The sequence below is a fragment of the Triticum urartu genome, chromosome 6A (assembly GCF_056163025.1).
Source record: "Triticum urartu cultivar PI428250 chromosome 6A, HENAU_Tu73, whole genome shotgun sequence".
Lineage (NCBI taxonomy): Eukaryota > Viridiplantae > Streptophyta > Magnoliopsida > Poales > Poaceae > Triticum > Triticum urartu.
Window position 1 is genome coordinate 491,498,800 of NC_141878.1, and position 20,638 is coordinate 491,519,437.

At 41.4% G+C, this 20,638-nt stretch overlaps 2 protein-coding genes across 3 annotated transcripts; both read right to left on the reverse strand.

Moving 5' to 3' along the window:
* Positions 1-247: 247 nt before the first annotated feature.
* LOC125514334 (uncharacterized) lies at positions 248-2,032 on the reverse strand. Its single transcript, XM_048679642.2, has 2 exons — positions 1,750-2,032; positions 248-1,189 (listed from the first exon to the last, which is right to left on the reverse strand). The coding sequence occupies exons 1-2, from the start codon at positions 1,802-1,804 to the stop codon at positions 489-491; spliced, it is 756 nt and encodes a 251-aa protein (XP_048535599.2). The 5' UTR covers positions 1,805-2,032; the 3' UTR covers positions 248-488.
* Positions 2,033-2,673: 641 nt separating this feature from the next.
* Positions 2,674-17,178, reverse strand: DEG7 (DegP protease 7). 2 transcript variants are annotated; one of them, XM_048679643.2, is made up of 25 exons: positions 16,788-17,178; positions 16,610-16,680; positions 16,370-16,504; positions 15,253-15,311; positions 15,071-15,107; positions 14,786-14,911; positions 14,138-14,227; positions 12,825-12,890; positions 12,498-12,554; positions 12,313-12,378; positions 11,110-11,217; positions 10,871-10,951; positions 9,265-9,314; positions 8,676-8,841; positions 8,079-8,576; positions 7,303-7,485; positions 7,114-7,216; positions 6,766-6,936; positions 6,600-6,679; positions 6,470-6,514; positions 5,974-6,201; positions 5,605-5,820; positions 5,358-5,515; positions 3,240-3,351; positions 2,674-3,117 (listed from the first exon to the last, which is right to left on the reverse strand). In XM_048679643.2, exons 1-25 carry the CDS (start codon positions 17,023-17,025, stop codon positions 2,941-2,943), a joined length of 3,321 nt encoding a protein of 1,106 aa, XP_048535600.2. In that variant the 5' UTR covers positions 17,026-17,178; the 3' UTR covers positions 2,674-2,940. The 2 variants fall into 2 exon arrangements, with proteins under 2 accessions (XP_048535600.2, XP_048535601.2); XM_048679644.2 differs by lacking the exon at positions 6,470-6,514 and having other exon boundaries at positions 16,788-17,175.
* Positions 17,179-20,638: the final 3,460 nt, after the last annotated feature.

A 20,638-nucleotide genomic window follows, 5' to 3' on the forward strand; every position in this document is an offset into this window, starting at 1 on the left:
AATCTTCATGCAAAATCAAAGAAAGATAGCATCGGTTGAGACATAATGAAGCCTCAGTCAATTGAGACTTACCAAAACTGTTTTTGCAATGATTTGATCACGTAAAATCTAGACCGGAGGACAGCGAAAGGAGACGGTCGCTGTTCAGTGCATTCCCATCGCATACACCTATTAGACACATGCATTATGCTTAATCTGTCTTTGGTGGCCAACAATCATTGACTAACTTCTTCTTAGCTTTGCAAGAGAACGCGCGAAAAGAGCATCATGAAAGTAATATCGTACGAGCCGAATCCAAACAACGCGAATGTTCATCTCATCGTGTCATACCACCCAACTATTCCCCCTTTCAACATACACCTACGAGAAGGGAACCGGATTCTCCTCCCTCCAATCAGGCGGTGCAAAGAGCTAATGGAAGTACGGCGCGATGGAGAACCTCATTCCTCGCCGGCCGGCCCGCCGACTTCAAGCGCTCAGGGTGGGAGTCAGACGATGGCGCAGGCGTTGGGGTTCTCCTCGCTGAAGATGGTGGTGAGGCGGTTGGCGTCGGTGGCCATGCTGTAGATGCCCTCGCGCACCGGCGTCGGGTAGCTGTACCGGTACTCGCCGGAGAAGTACTCGTGCCGCCTCGGCGTCGCCTCCCACCTCGGCAGCGGCGACGGCGTGTACCTCAGGTACCCCGGCGGCCCGCGGCCCTGCTGGCCGTGGTGTCCCGGCGCGCCGCTGCCCGGGTTGCCGTTCGGCGCGTGCTCCGGCTGCTGTTCTTGTTGCTGCTGTTGCTCCTGGTGTTCTTGCTGCTGCTGCTGCGACGGTGGTGGTGGTGGCTCGGGGCCGAACCGGACGCGGCGCGGCGGCTTCTTCTTGCCTCGCTTCGGCTGCCTCGGCTGCTGCTCGGGCGGCGGCGCGCCTTCCTCCGGCGCGGGCGCGGGCTGCTCGGGTTGCGGCTGGGGCTCGTGCTGGGGTGGTGGCGCTTGCGATTGGGGTGGCGGTGCTTGGGGCTGGGGCTCTGGGTGTTGCTGCTGCTGCTGCGGTGGCGGGGGGTTTGGCGGGATCATGTTCACGGAGTTGGTGCCGCTGAAGGTGACGGTGCGCGCCACGGGCCGCATGTAGAGCGTCTCTGGGTGTGGGCCGGGAGGGTAGGCCATGGCGTAGTCCATCCTCTGGTCCTCCATCCATCGCTCGCGCCCTGCATATGTCGCCCGAGCTCACAAATATCAGCTGGCTGCTTTGTTTGTGTGACAAACGTTGGAGTTCTGAGACTACACGATATATGATCACGTGACATGAGTTAAACAATAAGGCCGGCCATCCCAAATCTTTCTGCTCCAGACAATATGTTTACGCCAGTTTGTGGCTGTGCCATGTGATGTACCCTACCTTTGTTCTCATTTTATCTTCTTCTTCTATCAATGAAAAGACATACAGACTTTGCGTATTCGTGAAAAAAAATGAGTCAAACAATAAGGAATGCTACTAACAAAGCTCAGCTATCATGGTACAGAAACTTATGCAAAGAAAAAGTTAACGGCGGAAGCAGAACTGAATTGTAGCGACTGGAACAACCTATCCTGAGAAATACAGAGGTCTCTAGCACTGGTGCATAACGATACTCTGCCAGAAAGATCAGCGCAGAAGGCCAAAGCTGCTCGAGAATGGTCCGAGAGAAGAAAGACATCCGTGAACCAAGCGCGAGCTCTCAAGACCTAGGACTATCTATCAGCAACCATCAGAGAAGACGCATCATACCGTTGCACTTCCCAAGCGCTTTGGAGACGATCACGCGCAGGGGATAGCAACCCATCTCCCTCCCTAACTCGCACGGTGCTGGCCTTGCTGTTGCTGTTGCGGCTGGCTCGCGTGTGCCCCTCGCGCGGGATACATGCTAGCTCCTCCTTCAGTTCGCGGCAACGAAATGGAACCAGCGAGCCATTTAAAGAAGAAGAAGAAGAGACGCCCCTGAATAATTGTTCGGTTGGTGCTAGTGCTACCGTGCGAGCGCTCGAAAGAAAGAAGGAATCCGGCAACAAGGAGCGCCTACCTAAGCGGTCCTTTCCCTCTCGGCGGAAGGCATCCACCGGAGTGGCACAGAACAGAACGCATCTAAAGGGACGGCCCTCGTTTTCGCGGGTAATTGTTAGACCCGGAGCCGACTGGTAGTAGTGGTGGCGGAATATATTCCTCCGGAGATATGCGCTCCAGAGGAGAGGAAATTAGTACAACGTACGTCTGGGTTTATATAGGAGATCGTTAGATTAATGATAAAGGTGCATGCGCATGGTTTACATTTGTCAACACGATGCACAAAAGGGACACGATGACTATGAGCTTGTTTCGATGCTTCGGCTGCTCTCTTCTGCCTTCTTGCTTGCGTGTTGATTTGCCTGAATTTACGCAGGTGTGAAGGGATTCCTACTTTCTCAAGACGGATAGCGGCTTTGATTTGGATATGCTCAAGGCTTTTGAGGATCGGGTTTAGGAATATCGTGCTACCCATCTAAAGTGCCCATGCACTGTGCGACGAACTCGACATCGGTGGCACAAGGTCCAAATCTCAAAGGAAGCTTCACATACAGAATAGATTGGTCCAAAAACTGAATGACCGAGTATCAGCTCCACCCGGAAAGGAGCTGCAAACTATGTGCTCTGCGGAAAAATAGTTTAGACGAGAGCTAAATCGCTAAATGGTTTATTGCTTCTACTACAGGAGAATAACAAATATATCCAATAGGTACAGAAAGGACACACCCGGCAGTCCAATTATCCACAGGCAATGAAATCCATATGTCATCTATGAATTACACTATATATCCTCCTAGTGCCCACCCTGATTCTAGCTCACCGGCATGACAAGCATTTCAGAGTTCCTCACCTCTCCATGCTTGGCCTTCCTAGAGAAGGCCTAGGCCCGCTGAAAATATCACAACAAAGCAGAATAAATCAAGCCCCGGTTGGCTGCAACGCCTTTATTGTTCTCCTCTTCCATGTGTCGGACTCCGGTTCAAAAGTGAGCTCCCAGGTCGGCCAGTAGTGAAGGTCCTGCTTCAGAGTGAGCACACGTGGTTTTCCGTTCAAGTGGACAGTCTTCACCCTAACAAACTCACGGTCTTCCAATCCCTGAGGAAAATATTATTCCAGCCATATTAACTCGAATCAAATGAAATGTGAACCATGTTCACCATCAATACAAAATGTAGACTGGAATATACCAAAAGAAGACTGCTATTGACAATGCATACCTTCACCACTTCAATAAAGGACTCAAGATCTGGGGTTGGTTGCCCGTTAACTTCAACTATCCACTGGAGAGCATAAAGACCATATCTATGTACGGGACTTCCATGGCACCATCTGCATAACAAACTTGCTGCTTAATCCTAAACCCTTATAAACTGCACGCCTGACATCTATATAATTATGTAAAAATTATACTCATATTATAGGTACCCTGCCTTGCTAATCGCAACGGAAGGAGGACAGATGGATTCAGACCAAGTGTGGGCTTGAACTATGCCTAGCATTTAGAGGTAGCACCACCCAAGCAGTATCGAAAAGTATGCAGATAAGACATTCGTTACAGGATGAGATTTCGCAAGATATGCTGATATCGGGAGAAACCACAATCTATTTTCATTGATATAGATGAACTCACGAAACATGCCACAAGAGGAAAAAGGCATCCATTGATCACTATTCTCTCTTTCTTATTTTCATTAAATCCATTACTCGGTTCACATATTTGCCTAACAAAACTACAGTTCCTATGGGTCGCATTCTTGTATTAATTGGCACGTCACGTTTCTAATTCCATGTGAAGTCGTATACAGCCAGAGAGCAGAACGACTTGAAAACTGTGTTGAAGTGAAAAATAGCACTCCCTTGAGCAAATCATTGCTAATCTATTCAAATCTGATCACTTAAAAACCTATAGTGGCTGCTACAGGTTTATAACTGCAACTAAATACTCAAGTCAAAACTCCTAAATGTGGTTAGTACACCAAAACAACTGAAAAATAGCACTCCCTTGAGCAAATTATTGCTAGTGATCCAAATCTCTTTGATTCGCGGGATTTCAGAAACACAGGAATGGGAAAAATATAGGATTGGAATGTCATGCTCATCTCAATCCTACAAGATTTTGGTTTGTTTGATTGCATCATAGGAAAAACAAAGGATTCTATCAAAGAGGTTTGAGTGGATGCTAGAAATCTGATGGGAAGTAGTACAAAGAAATCCTTAGGAAAAATTCCTGCAGGATTCAATCCTATGAATCAAACAACCAACATAGGAAAAAATTCTATGGATTCTAATCCTCCAAAATTCCTACGAAAATACTTTGAGGGCTCCTTTGATTCAAAGGAATTGCATAGGATTTTTGGAGGATTTGAACCCTTAGGAATTTTTCCTGTGATGCTCGTTTGATTCGTAGGATTGGCATCCTTTGGAATTTTTCCATAGGATCCATTTGTACTACATTTTGGAGGAAAATTTCCATCCACTCAAACCTCTTTGTAGAATTCCTTTGTTTCCTGCGCTATCAAACATTCTTTCAAATCCTGTAGGATAATATGGGACATGCCCTGCATTTTTCCAATTCCTTCATTTTGACAATCCTGCGAATCAAAGAGGCCCTCAACCTATAGTGGCTGCTACATGCTTATAACTCCGAAAAAATTGCCCTCTTGGGAGCATGGAATAAATTCACACCAGTAGATACTTTACACCTGTAATATACATGTCACAAGTAATCTGGTGGAACACAGACGTATTTCCATTCCCCTTCCGGCTGCTCTTTGGAAAGATTGCATACAGGTGTAATTCCAGTCCCTTCCATGCCTGGCTGGACCGAAATATCAGCAGGCAACAACGACTAACCTCGCATCGCTGAAACCCTAGGTCAATGTCATGGATGGCAGGGAAGCACAAAAGGGGGGTGGGCGAGGGAACTCGGGATCGGGGCACCTCTCTCTCTCACTCTCGGTTCTCGCCGACGGAAAGAAAATGTGACCTCCCATGCTCTGTAATGTTTTCGGGTGTAATGGACCGAAACCGGGGGAGAAAAAAAAACTGAAACGGCGAACCAAGCGCGTTTCTGGGCTCTGTAAAATATTCCGGTTTTGAGTCCCAATCCGGTGCACCAAGCGTAGCCTAAATGTGTTAGTACACCAAAACAACTGAAAAAATGCACTCAAGCAAATTAATGCTAGTCACTCAAATCCGATCACTTTAAAGTTTAAACCTATAGTGGCTGCTACAGGCTTATTATAACTTTTAACTAAATACTGTGGTCAAAACTCATCAGAGTTGGTGCTAATATTTGCGCATAAATATTTGTTAAAAAAAAACATGTTCCTCACCTAGCAACATAAACTCCATGACCTTCCTTGGGCAAGAAACCAAGTGCACGCACTGCTGAATGAGGATCCTGAATTATGGATCCACACCAATTCACCATCCTTGTTGAACCATTACCATCTCTTACATCGGTTCCAACAATAAGGTCAATTTCTTTTCCCTGCATGAAACAGTTGTAATAATGATATATATAGATATTCTAGATTCATATTGTAACTGTACAAAAAAAAGGTAATAAACCTTCCTCACCTGACGAAATATTGTCATGTTAAGCACGCCATCTGAATCGATAGATTGGTCCAACTTTTGGCAAGCATTCTCGATGTCAAGAAAGCATGTTATTGGTTCCTTGTTGATAGCCAGAATCATATCTCCCTGTTCCAGAAGCTTTTCCGCCTTTGATCCAGCCAAACAACCTTTGACCCGCAAGACTTGTCTGCGCACAGGGTCCTTCTTAGCGAGAGCCTACAAAGATAATCAAATAGAACAATAAATGTCTCAATTGATATACTCGCACAATATTCAGGCCCAGAAGCCAGAGAGGAACGATATAATCACGTTTGCCAGGTCAGGAAAAACAATTTTGGGCGAGATTAAGTGAAACATTAAGCTAATTACCTGCACCCAGTTATCGCTCAATCCATAGCTTCTTGCTTTCGAGAGCAAAGTTGGATAAAGTTCCACCTCCAGAAGTCTGACAAGTGGCATTGGCCTTCGAATTCCATTGATAAGACGAAATGGTCCAGGAGTACCCGAGATTATCTTCTCAAGGACTTGACTTATTGCATATATTGGTATACCTCTAACGAACTGATGGTCCTCTGAACTGCTACAACCATATTTGAGCTGGAGAGAAAAAATTAGGTTGTTAATTACACCGTCAAGTACATGAGAGGTAACAACTAGGGACAGTACCATTACATGGTTTTTTACAAGCATTAGGACTACAGGTTATGACTCATGATGTCAGGCAAAAGGCTAAGAAAATCGGCTGCTTTACTTAATACAGTATAACATTTAGATTCTTAAACGCAATTTAGGATCATTACATACTGAATATGTATTTTTATTCCATTGCCCATTTACTTGATGTTGGAGATATCAAGCGGCTAACCTTGGGCGTAAGCTGCCGTTTTGTGCTTTTCTTTTTTCTTTTGATCTTTTCAAGAAATGCTCCTGAGAACATGGGAGCGTCATTACTTACAAAAACAGACCAAGGTTAACAACTCCCAACGCAAACTAACCTGGGTGGAAAAGCTTGCCCATAACGCTTGAACTCTTCCTTGCTCATCCGTCAATATACCCGAAAATGAGCTACCGAAATCTATAAAAAAAACAGTTTTCAGTACAATTACAAACAATCAAGACATGAGATCGACGAAGGTTAGTTGAAATGTGCATAGGAAGTACCAGTATCAAGCTCAATGACCTCCATATTTATTGCACGATATCGTGGGCAGTCAGCTGAGCCAATATTAACAGCCGTGCAAGGATTAGTTATGGTTGATTTCCTTGATGTAGCCTGTAAGCTTCTACTTAGCCCAACTAGGTAGACAGAATCTCCTCGGCGCAAGGCAGGTTCTACATATACATCCAAAATGGCAAAAACAAACCGGTACAAAAAGGTTGTTAAGTCATACCAGGGGCGCTAAAATGACCAAACAATATACTTATAGGAAATAAATAGAAGGGGCGCTAAAATGACCAAACAATATACTTATAGGAAATAAATAGAAGGGGCGCTAAAATGAAACAAACCAGGAAGAAGCTTAGCAGCTCGAATAACAGATGCACCAGCTCCCAGTGCAGAAGGATCATAGGCAACCAATGCAAAATTATGAACAGGATGCAGAAAAACAACCTGAAAACCAAAATTTGGAAGCTACTATTAATTGAAATTCAATATGACATGGATTTAGTCAACAAAATGGGTGCTGAGCTCATTACCTCTGCAGGTATTTCAATGGGATATGCAGCAAAAGAGAGCATTATATCAGAGATAGATACAGCAACTGTATTCCTATCGACGGCAACCAGACCTAGGCAGTCAGAATGATATATTATCACACCGGTTCCAAAGAAATGTTGAGAATGCACTCCATCAAGCATGCATATTGGTGGCACATGCACCTATAAAATAGTAGAGGTACAGGTGAGTCAGGTTCTGAATAAGCACAAATCACAAAACAGCTGAAACCAACAATTGCTGGTTACGATGTACTGTAAAACACATAGCAGTAGTTCATTCACCAGTCCAAGAGTAAAGAGCAAAACAGTAGATATGCAAGTAAATGAGAATAAAAATGACTTAATAGTAATCAATGAGGAAACGAAAACAGGACATTTGTACAAGATACAGATTTGTCATACAGGTATAGGTGTCATTGGTTCACTATCATCAATATATTAAGATCATTTGCGGAATTTCTAAGAAAATGATGCCACTTGTTCTGAATGTTGACACCGTTGGATCAGAGAGAGAGAGGGAGTAGAGGTGGTAGAGATGATGAAGCCATAAGTAACCTTCAAAAACGAAAATAAACTACTTCCTCCGATCCACTAAAGTTGTACTAAAGCAGCATCAATTAACATGGATCGGACTATCGGAGGGAGTACTGAATATACCAAACATTGTCGTCATCAAATATTCAAATAAACTAAAACAACGAAATAAGCATAACCGTGATAGCTCCTCAAATTTTAGATTTGAGAATAGCACTCACCTCAAACATTACAAGAGCTGGCTCAATTACTTGTTCTGCCAATGAAGCATTACTTGATATTGTCCGAGCAAGGTCAGAGACTTCCACACTGGAAGGATGCCTCAATGCGCCATCTTTTATGTCATCTAAATCTCCAAAAGATGATATAGTTCCCTCAGCAGCTATCTCCTCATCCACCCGGCGCCTTTTTTTCTCAATGATGGAATCTTCGCCAGAGTGGGATCCATCTACGGCAATCTCCTCATCTGTTTGCATTTTTACGCATCCATCTGCCGTATTTTCAGACTCGTGCTGGCATTTGAGATCCATAGGACTTGATTCAGTCAAAGGTGAAACGGAATTTAAGTTTGCATCCATATGGCCGGCACGATGAGAAACTACAAAGGGAGATTCAAGCGGTATAGCCAACTTTGCATTCCACAGACCAGTTGCGTCATTTCGAGTGTACAACTGAGGAGGCGCATACCAACCGTGTTGATCAATTGTCACCAGTACAGACTGAACACATAAATAAGGCGGGGGCTTAGTTGTATATAAAACTCAACATTTACTAAGGAAGGTTTATCATGATAAAGCTCCTAAGGAACATTTTTGTACCTTGTTCCGATAACGGTCAGTGTACTTTACATATTCGAGAGGCACTCGTGCTCCCCTAGACAGCTTTGAAATAACTGCAATAAGGTCATCTAAATTTTCAATATCCTCTCCCGCAAACTTTTTGATAATTGAATGGCGTGGAACCGATGCCCGAGAGAGCATGTACCTACATTGCAAGGTGTTGAATAAGTCACAGAAAAAGATGATTGCTTTGATATTAATATACATATTTGGACAAAAAAACGACTAAGAAACGCATGGTGAAAATCACTGAAACTTGAAGTAAAGTGACCCTGGAGACTTGAAAATAAGACAATTGGGAAGGTATAATCTTCAAGTAAAATGATGGAGACAAGAGGAGCAAATAAACATACGTTGCAGCTTACACTCTTTAGGAACATTGTGATATTCAGATTTAGCTGGCAAAATGGCACCTTGTTAGAATTTAAATGCAAGGCAATTCTACTAGTCTATTGCAAAGTGATGTGTCCACTGACTAAGATTGATAAAGGACTGGCTAGAATCACCACTGCAGATCAATAGTTCTTTCAGGAAATGTAATGTCAGCAATTATGGCTAGTTGTCTTACCCTGCCTCGGCAACATATACAAGACCACATTTGAAGCGGAAGTTTCTAGCCTGAAACGCGATATGAACAACATTAGTACCAGCGTGAAACTTAAACATATACTGTAACAACATACATTCATATAGTTTAATATAAGTTTGAATAGGATGATGATGTTATCATCAGTCCAATTTCGTTTACTGAACACATGTGGCCACAGTGGCGAGATTAACATTTCTAGCAGAGAAGTTAAACATGTGTCCATTCGGCGTTTGACTCAAGTGGACTAATTGTGATTTACAGATGTAATAGGGCAGAAAGCTCAACACTTCAGAAACCAAAGTGCAGCCAGTCAATAAATTAAACATTGCATAACAACTCCGCTATACTCGTATGGTTTAAGTTGTATACAAATTATGGTCTCACAAACAACATAAGCGTGAAATAAGGAATATAGTATCGCTGTCAAGAAAACTTGGCTTCAACAAGCTACTCGAGCCCAGCTACTGGAAGCACAATTCAGGCCTGGCCTGAGCTCATGCTATTCTCAATAACAGCTCGTATCATACTCTGTCCCCCCAAAAAAAAATTCAATGATAACACTAGTCCTCCGTTGTTCTAATAGTCCAAAGCCTATGTGTTAATGCTAGTTTCACCCCAACACAAGAGCCTAACAACCCATAAAGGCCCATCCCAACAACAGAGACAGAACTCCAATCTCGCAACCCTAGCTAAACTCCAAATGTCATATCATCCACCGCGACAGAAAGCCTATGTGTTAATGCTAGTTTCACCCCAACACAAGAGCCTAACAACCCATAAAGGCCCATCCCAACAACAGAGACAGAACTCCAATCTCGCAACCCTAGCTAAACTCCTATGTGTTAATGCTAGTTTCACCCCAACACAAGAGCCTAACAACCCATAAAGGCCCATCCCAACAACAGAGACAGAACTCCAATCTCGCAACCCTAGCTAAACTCCAAATGTCATATCATCCACCGCGACAGAAAGCCTTCCGCCGCCGCCCAACTCAGCTCCAGCCACTGCCTCCTCCCACTACTTCGAACACCTTCCGCCACCACCATAGAATACGTCTCCAAGCGTCGGCAGGTGCCTTGAATCCAGTGCCAACCTCCTCTTCCGGCAATATTCTGGGAATGTGAGCTTTTTCACATGGTTTGGATGTGTTGCGATTAATAGCGTGTTGAGCCTTTGAGAACACAAGTTTCCTGTTTGGTTATTCATTAGATCATACATGCAGTTTGTTTCTGAATCTCAGTTTTGTTGCTGACCTTTTTATCAAGCGGGGCATTATATTACCAAGCTTGGTCAAGCCGATCCCAAGCCTAATTGAGTAAGGATGTAAGTTCAAAGAAAAGACTCACTCAAGCTTGGTCAGGCTCGCTCGAGCTCAACTCGAACTTGAATTTTGTATATAGCTTGAGCTGAACCAACCTTGGCTCACTCAAGGTCGGCTTGTTGACAGCCCCAGAATAGATTTCACTTTTAAATTTTTATTTGCATCAACTATTCTTTGATGCACTGTACCACAAAAACAAATGTGTACTCGTTCCTTGAAAGAGCAAGGAGAGCATCAGCTTGGAAAGGAATGAGGGGAACTTACCTGCTGGTATGAAAGTGGATGGATGACAGCACCACTGACTTCCAAGAAATGATTTGGAGTTATAGAGTGCAAATCCTCAACCTGAAGAGTTACAGTGGCATAAATATGGTTGCTGATTTTATTTTAAAAAAGATAGTTGCAACAGCTGTATCGGTGTGAAAGGAAGTAAACATTAGTAGTATATACAAGTTCTTTTCTGCTGAAAATATTAAATAAGATGAGTCAAAATTAGAAATTACCTCTAACTTTACTGTCAAAGGCACTCCACCTCTTTCAATCTGCAAATTTACCTCCTTGCCGACGCTGTCATCAAGTAAAGTCTCCATTGCGAGAAACTGGGTTACAACCTGCAATTAGTTAAGTAAAATGCTTGGTGAGAACATGCTTCAGTCAGAAACTTATGAGATAATGAAAGTGCAATTAGTTTAGTAACATGCTTGGTGCAAAAATGAGTCGAAAAAGGAAAGGATAAAATGTAGTACAATCAACGATGCCACATGATATCAGGACAGGTAAAATGGAAAGGAGAAATGTGATTTCCTTGAGGTTGGGTACTAAAAAGAAACTGGAAACTTGCTTAAAACGTTCTGGATCAATATATACTGGCAACTTTTCCTAGAATTTGCAGATCGGGTACATTGTTAGACCATAAGCCTTGACCAGGATTTATTGATGCTCCCCCCATATCACAAATACATGTCGTTTTGTATATTGACAGTCTTCAAGATTTACCTGATTTACCTTCGCCCACTAATTTTTACTATAGCCTTTAGTCCCAAACAAGTTGGGGTAGGCTAGAGCTGAAACCCATAAGATATTGAAACCAACTCATGGTTGGCACGTGGATAGCTACCTTCCATGCACCCCTGTCCATGGCCAGTTCTTTGGTGATATCAGTCCTTCAGATCTGTCTTAACAGACTCCTCCCATATCAAGTTTGGTCTACCCCGACCTCTCTTATGAATATACTTTTTGAGACAAATCTAAGCATATGATTGGTAAGTTCTCAACCTAAAAATCTGAAACAGTATTTATAGACAAAGTTTGACCGAAGACATCCAAAATGACATGTATTTGTAATATGAAGGGAGTGATAAACAGCAAGATTGCAATATACATGAAATGACATAGCAGTTAATTACTGGCATGGTACAGATAACTGACAATTGTTAGATTATTGTTCGCGGATAATGTTAGGAGTATATCCTTTTGAACCAATGGTTCACAACCTAGAGTTGTTTGTGTTTTGGTACTTATGAAAAAAGAACATATCATCACAAATTCATCATGTCACATATATTATCTTCAGTTTTCAGTATTAGGTGAATAGGAATAGAGAACAGTGGGTACCAACGTTTTGCTAATTTGCTACTGCTGTCTGAAGTTATCAGGCTACAGAGTACACTAACAAATATAGCAAGCCATTTTAAAGCGATGATTACCTCCCCATTGATGTGAACTAGCACATCACCAGGTTCCAAATGTTTATGTGCAGGTCCTTCTGGCACCTGCAAGGACAGAGCTCTCCAGTTTCAGCAAGACATAGAATGGCATAATACAAGAAGCAGCAAGCCAAGTAACAATGTACAATCATGTTTAGAAGTTAGAACTAATAAAGGCAAATTACCACAGAGTCAACAACCAGCATTCCAGTTTCGCCTGCTGGAGAAACAAGGCGTACCATCTGTATAAACAAAAATGATAAGTTCCAGCACTTAATCACAGAGCATGAGGGTTAACATTCAAAAATATATTCCAATGGAAAGAAAAATGTAGATGTTTACCGATATAAACAAGTAGAAGTAGAACAACTAATATTCATAACTAGTAGCAGGTATAGATAAAGTTATGTTCATAAAATGTAAACAGATTGAACTTGATTCCAGCAATAAATTTGATGCGGGGCAGGCAGATATTTTCTAGACAATTAGCAAACCATGAACAGTGTAAATACCTGCTCTGTCTCATTCCTCAGTCCAAGACGCCGAGTTTCTTCAAATCCTTTGTGTTGAAAGGTCATCTTTAAGAAGGACAAAAAAATATAATAGGGATAATGTGAGGTCCAGACTCTAGGGCAGAGTAAAGCAACAGTGATCGATGATAAACAAAAATTACAACTAATAAAAACACCAATAGCATTTGCTAACTAGATATTTTTTTTCTTGGGCAAATTTTGCGAATTGTCATGGTTTAAAGCAGTATTTTTAGTGAGGCAGTGAGCCATAATACCAACACCGCTACACAGTGGCTTATGCAGTGCTCTGTAATTGTACAGTTGTGGCATCATTGAACATTATACACTATACCATCCAGTGTGTAGCAGCACTTCAGTCCAGATACATTACAGGATTTCATACAATCCATATGTTGATCATAGAAACCTAAAGGGTGTGTTTGCTTTGAAGCTACACAATGCCATAAGTGTGGTGCCCCACGCTTTCGTGGTGAGCAAATCATCCACCATCAGTGTAAAAGTTCTGCACATAAAGAAAGTGCCAATGACAGGTGGGGCATGATGCTAAGAAATTATGATTTATGAGCACACCACAAGTGTGGCAGCAAATCAAATAACTGGCCAAAATGGTGAAACCAACCTAAGTGAGTTATTTCCAGACCAACATGCCCTTATAATTTGAATCCATACCCCAGAACACTTAATAGAAGCAAAGCATTGGTCATAATACAACATAAGCTCTTTTTTCTATTTCAGTGTTGGTTGTTCAACTTCCTATTGATAAACAAGCATGTCATGCCACTACATTTCCATTATCCTCAATACAGAACTCTAGTGCTATGCTTCTGCAACACACTATGTGAACTTCAGTTCTCGGTGTTGAACAAGAATGGTAAACAGTTATAATAGCCAATTTAGATGCTGAGTGCAAATAACAGGTAAGATATTCATTGCATTCTAAACTAGAAATATTTGTAGAGAAGGAAGAGTTGAAAAAATATAGGTCATTAAGAAAGCATTGCTTCATTTCCATGTGCCATGCTCATATGATTCAGAGTTACTTGACACTGCAGTACTGCACTAGCATACGCGCGAATTTTGTGGATCCATTCTACACTCATGTTATCCAATATATACTACAACTATAAGCAGAAAGACCAGAAGACTATTCTACACTGTTGAAGTTCTTCAAGGTTACATACAGGCAGATTTAACAAGACTACAAAGTTCACTGTTCACCATAAGTCATAAGTAGCTCTCAACTTAAACAAAATATACAATTAAAAAATGGTATCATCGGACAGCATGCACACCTGCAGTGTACCACGAGGAATATAAACAGATTCTGACTTGATACCAAATGCATCCCAACAATCACGTATCAAATTCAGTGCCCTAACAACCTGGAAATAGTTTAAACAAACAATGTTAACAAAAATAAGAGTGTCATGAATAATCAATCTTAAATAGCATGATGTGTTTTTAAGGTGTCCTGCCTTAAGGCGCCCTGGCAACGCCTTACAAATATGCCCACCTTAGGCACTTAAGCATCGCCTAGGCGCTAGAGCGGGTGGTGTTGCCTTAGGTTGCCTTACCGCCTTATAAACAATGATGTTTATAATTATATGTAACTAGACAATGTCAAACTCGCATTTGTTTCTGTTTTCTGTTCTTTTTTTGGTGAAGTGAAGTGCATCGGTCACATGACACCGTACAGTAAGCAAGACATTATTAAGGAGACTGGTGCACTCTTACGCTTCTAGCTGAGATGAAATTTTCTGTAAAGCCAACTAAATTTAGTATGTGTTAGTTTAATCACATATGGATGATTTATGAATGCCTAACACTGGTTTAACTAGCAGTATCATTTCCTTATGATTAATATATTATCCCACAATTCCGGTACATCTCAAAATAGTATGAGGAGGTAGTAATGTTACTAATGTACTAATGATACTTACACGTTCTAATGGAAGGAAAAAAGCAGAAGCACTGGAAGATTTGCTTCCAGCATTCAGGGCAACAGCTCTTCCTTGGCAATCAACAACTGGGGAACCACTAGAGCCACCTTTAGTTCCAGATGCAGCCTAAAGAAACAAACAATCACGTTAACTTATGAGCATCAACAACAAGACAATTAACATGTTGTATGGCATCAATGCAATAAAAGATCATTTCAGATGCACAAATCCAGCAATTCAATCAAACATGTACACATGTCATATTGAGTAGCTAAAGAGAAGCACCTGCATATAGAATGTGTTGAAATCATTGTACCCGTCCCTGTCAAAGAATTAAAGGTTAGAATATATACGATACATGGTGTAATAATCTTATATACTGTCTACAAGCTTGGGGTGGCTAGGAGCGTAAAGAAAATATCATAAGCCCATATCATAAACTTGTCATGCAAAAAAGTAAGGCGTACTTCTTGTAGTGAGGCGCTTCTCTATCCAGTCGAGCAAGTGTTCCCGCCAAAATTGAAACCTAAATCAAGGAAGATGAATCAGAAAAATTTACAGTATGCAACACAATTTAAACAATTTCCCACAGCTAATCAGTTATTATTTCCACACGTATCCTTGTTAAGTATGAACCCCCATATCTAGGGGAATCCACATCAAATCCAGCATGCCGCATAACACAGATGTCACAATCTCAGTTGCAAACTTAATAGGACTTTGTTTCAATGCTGACATAAACAATTTGTTCCAAATTCCTTTTCTAGCTATCATCTATCATGCCAAATGTTGTCACTAGCGCTGTTTAGCGCATGTCTACTGTTTCTGTATTAACTACTCCCTCTGTTCCTAAATATAAGTCTTTTAGAGATTTCAATAAGGACTACATGCGGAGCAAAATGAGTGAATCTACACTCTAAAATATGTCTATATACATCCGTATGTAGTCCGCATTAAAATCTCTAAAATGGCTTATATTTAGAAACAGAGGGAGTAGTTGAATAAGTGCATTCCAGGTCAAGGAATATTAACAATTGCAACTACTAGTAAGCTTATGGTCTTAGTATGGAAAGGTTGGAGATTAAAAGCTCCTAATTAAGCATCACATTCATCTAACTGAAACCTAAATAGTTCTGCTGAGTTAGACACAAAGAAAGATGGTGAATGTATCATTATTTTTCTAACATGCAAAACCCTCACAAGCATTTAATCACATTTGCTCTGTGGAATATGATTGCTAATAGCAGTAAGGAGATCGAGATTCAGGTAGGGTCACTCCTAATTTTTCAAAAGAGAACGAAACAAATGCTTATTTCATACAGTTAAGATATCATTATCTTGCTGAAATGGCATAATGTGACATTTTACTAGTGTGGTTTCAAGGAACTGTGCGCATGAATTTTGAAGTGAAAATGCTTTGTTTTACAGGATGGCAAAAGAAGAAATTAAAGGTCTGGTAGAAGCAATTAAACATGCTTCATTCCCATAATCCAACGCTGAATTCCTCGTGCAGCATCACTTTACGGGATACTACGGTTCATAAAACAGCAACCAGGGAGCGAATGAACTGGCGTATAAGGAAACCTTTTCGCCGCTGTCATTGCCGACAACTCGGATTTCTAGCCCAACAGATGCTGCTTCAGGGTCTAGAGGGATCTCCTCATACTTGAGGAACTTTATGGCACCTGGGTCATAGCGGAAAAAACCAAAATCATGTACCTGTTTTGAGAAGAGGAGGAAACTTGGATTAACAATACGCCATTGGCACAGGGTTAAACAAAATAAAACAGAACAGAATAAGAGTGGAATGGAACAAACACTAACAGGGTCTCTGTACAGGGGGTACACAGGGATCTCCTCCCGGTTCACGAACATCGCCTCCGAGACCACAGGACCTACGAGCACACAGCAACACACGAATGAATATATTACACGAGGAGGAGGAGGAGGAGGAGGAGGAGGCATCGGATCGGCGGATAGGTGGAGGGAGGGGGGCGCGCACCGGGCTTGACGACGTGGCGATTGGTGAGGATGATGCCGCGGGCCTTGTCGACGACGAAGCCGGTGGCGTAGCTGGCGCCGGCAACCTCGGTGTCGAAGGCGCGCGGCGCGGTGGTGCGGAGGACGGCGACGGCGGGCACGACGCGGGAGAGCGCGCGGCGCCAGTCCTCGGCCGTGACGCTGGACTCGATCTCCATGGCCAGCTCCCCGCCGACCTCCTCCTTCACGGGGCTCTCCATCGCGGCGGCGATCTGGCTCCCCTGCCGCTGCCGCTAGGGTTTAGAGCTGCCCACGGCCAGAGAGAGAGAGGAGCTCCAGTTCCAGTTCAGAGGGAGGGAGGGAGGGATGATTTTTATTTTTTTATCAACAAAAATCGCTCACGCGGGCGATGTGATGAGGAGGGGTGGGAATGAGATCACCGGGGGGAGGGAGGTTGGGAGTGGAGCTGGTAAACAAGGATTTTGGACTGCTCGCACGAGATTTTAGAGGGGGGGGACCACCCTGCCCTGAGTCACGCTCCCGTTGCCGTGGGTTTCTTTTTCCTCGCCTTTTTTTATCAACAACAAACTGATAGAGTTTCTTTTTCCTCGCCTTTTTTTAGTTTTTTTAGGGGTTCCTCGCCTTTTTTGAGTGGAATATTCTTTTTCCTCGCTGAGTCACTGGATCTGGATTAGGCCTTGTTCGCCTGCGATAAGTTTTTCTTTTGTTTATGTAGTAAAGAACACTGGAGATCCTATTTAATTTAGCGCCTAGGTCATGGAATAACGAGGTACCGCGCACCCTCTCTGTGCTACAGCTAAGTACGGTTGGGCCAACCCAACTAGCTCCCTTTTCGGTTCAAGACTTGGGTTTTTTTTTGGTTTTTCCCTGGATTTTTCATTTTCGTTCTTTCTCGTATTTTTACTTTTCACTTTTTAAATTTTATATTTTATTTTTCGGTTTATTATTTTCTTTTCCTTTTTTTCATTTTTTTGAAATTAGGAATATTTTTCGTTCGCGGATTTTGAATTTCACAAACATTTTCAAAAGTTAAGAAAAAATTAAAAATTGTAAATATTTTTTAATTCATTAACATTTTTATAATTTTGGAGACAATTTTTAAATTTGTGAACATGTTTAAACTTTTGGAAACAAATTGCAAACATTTCCTAATAGATGAATATTTTTTGGAAATTTGGAAATAATTTCTGAAATTTGCTAACATTTTTTTAGTTCATGAACATTTTTTGAATTCCTTATTATGTGCTTCCAAAACATACCGCTTTCAACTGAACGAACATGTGGTCCCACATGGGTGAAGCACAATTGTACTCCCACGAGGAGGCGGGGATGTATCTGGTGCTACCGGTGCACCGGTCGCCCATTGCCCATTCAAAAATGTTCTAAATTTTTTGAAGAAAAAAGTACTGCATCGACACAACATTAATGTGTGTTGTGACAAAATTTATTTTAAAATTTGGAACATTGCTCGAGATACAAAAGTCTCAAATTTGACACTAAATAGTACTCCCTCCGTCCAAAAAACCATGTCCCTCACAAGTTTGTCCCTCAAATGGATGTGTCTAGCACTAACTTGGTGCTAGACATATCCATTTGAGGGGCAAGCTTTTTCAAACGGAGGGAGTACATAACACAAGTTGGGCTTTAGTTTCGGCCCATTAGCACATTGATGTCAAATTTTTCATTTTTGTATCTCGAGCAATATTTTGAATTTTTGTGACAACATAAATTGATGTTGTGTAAATGCACTAATTTTTTTGGATTTTTTGAACATTTTTTAATGCGCAACGGGATTCGATGCACCGGTAGCACCAATTGCCCCGGTGCACCAGATACGCTCCAACGAGGAGGCACATATGTACTCATACGTGCCCCCCTAGTGAACTAACTTGTTTTTCGCGGGGATGAAGCACACTTGTGCTTTGCCTGGAGTACACATGTGCTCTACGCAGAAGCACATGAAGAAACCAAAACACAGAAAAGCCCCAAGAAAACCTACAAAAACAAAAAAAAAGTGAAAAATAAACATCAAAATCGACAAAAGGAATGAAAAAGGAGAGGAAAAAAACAGTTCCAACGCATGGAACATGAAATGATGGAGGGCTCCCCATGCTAGGAAAAAACTAGCGGCTCCCTAGTATTGCTTGTCTTCGACAGAAAATCCTTTTTGTCATTGATGTTAAAAATTTGCAAACGCAAATAACAGATGTGTCAGCCCAACCAGACACAATTGGAATGTGGTGACGAGCGTTTTTTCTTTTTTTATTAGAGGGCAATACATTTTTTTTCTCTCTTTTCTTTTGCCAGTTTTCTTCTTATTTTTTCTTTTTTCCCTCTTTACTTCACATTTTCTGAAAACACAAGAACATTTCTCTAAATTCAGCAAGGTTTTAAAATTTTGAGAACCTTTTATGAAATACACAAAAATGTAATTTTTTAAAACATTATTGTTTTTCCGAATTTTTGAATATTTATGAAAAAATACAATCTTTTTAAAAAACTACAAAGTATTTTTAATATTTCGTGAACATTGTTGAAATTCCGACAAAATTGTGAAAAATATATAAGATCATGAATATTTTTAGAACAAATAAATATTTTTTAAATCAATAAGACATTGAATTTGTGACCCATTTTAAATTTTGAAAATAAAATAAAATGTGTGACCATTTTCTATTTTGTGCACATTTTTAAATTCATGAACATGTTTTCAAATATGGCTTTCATTTTAAATAAATATGGAAAAACTAAAAAAACTGTTTAGAGACTAGAGGAGCAACACTCGGTAACACGCATGTGGGTTTGCCCACTAATTTGACACACGACGCATCAAATAGGGGGTATCGTCTTTGGTTGTCTATCCGTCGTGGCGTTTGAGATCTTTGCTTGCTAGGTGGAAGTAGGACCTTTGCAGATTCAAATAAATAAAGAAGTAGTGTGTTTACTTAGCTATGTATAAGTAGGATGAGTCTTATGTTTGTAGTTTCGTGTGTCCTTGTTGATGGTGTCGCGATTCGCGAATGTGAAGGCTATGTTGCATGGAATAAATATCTTTGTGGCATTCTTGACCTACATTTGGGAGCTAACATGTTATGTTTTCTCTTGCCTTATCCTAAGGTGATTCAACTAATGCAGCCGTTCAACACCCGCCCTTGTGAGGGTTGTGTCACCGAGCACAACTTGTTTAATGGCCTAAGCTTCTCATATCCTCTTGTAGATTACAAATGCGGTTATCCGGAGACTTTGATTACTCCACCTTATGCAGGGCATTGTCTTATGCAGTTTGCTAGTTTCTCTGCAAGAGGCATGGGAGGACATCATGACGTGCATTGGTAGAAAATCACTTGATGTTACCTTCAAGTTTTCAATGGTTTTTTGTTTGATGTTTTTGTTTTCTTTTCTCTAGTATTGTAGTTTTTTTAATATGCAATTTGGCTTGTTAGGGGATCTACATATAAATTTTGGTCTTCTTTAAAATATGCAATTTGATTTTTTTATTGGCATTTGATTTCAGAGGTGTTATTTTTCTCTCTCACTCTCTCCCCTAAGAAAACCAGAAAAATGTGGCTCGTTTCTCTCTACCTCTCCTCCTATCCCTTGAGTCCGTAGAACGAACATCTTCCCTAAAAAAAGTACCACGAACATCAAAGAGGTTGTCAACAAGAACAAGGCTCAAACTTCATGGAAGGCAAAGGAGTTGGCGAATGGGATGACAACACCATTGATTATTGTAATCACCAAAAGTACTAATCCTGAGACAATGGATGCACCGCCCATATTGACATGATTCATCACCCAAGGGATAAGGAATATTAGTGATGGGTTTATATAAAGTAGGTTTTTAGCAGATTT

Coding starts and splice junctions, on each gene's coding strand:
- LOC125514334 (XM_048679642.2), bottom strand. CDS start 1,804: ATGGGTTGCTATCCCCTGCGCGTGATCGTCTCCAAAGCGCTTGGGAAG. Junction 1,190..1,749: donor AGCGCTTGGGAAGTGCAACG/GTATGATGCGTC, acceptor CGACATATGCAG/GGCGCGAGCGATGGATGGAG.
- DEG7 (XM_048679643.2), bottom strand. CDS start 17,025: ATGGAGAGCCCCGTGAAGGAGGAGGTCGGCGGGGAGCTGGCCATGGAG. Junction 12,891..14,137: donor TTCCTCGTGGTACACTGCAG/GTGTGCATGCTG, acceptor TCCTTCTTAAAG/ATGACCTTTCAACACAAAGG. Junction 10,952..11,109: donor CTTTGACAGTAAAGTTAGAG/GTAATTTCTAAT, acceptor GTAACTCTTCAG/GTTGAGGATTTGCACTCTAT.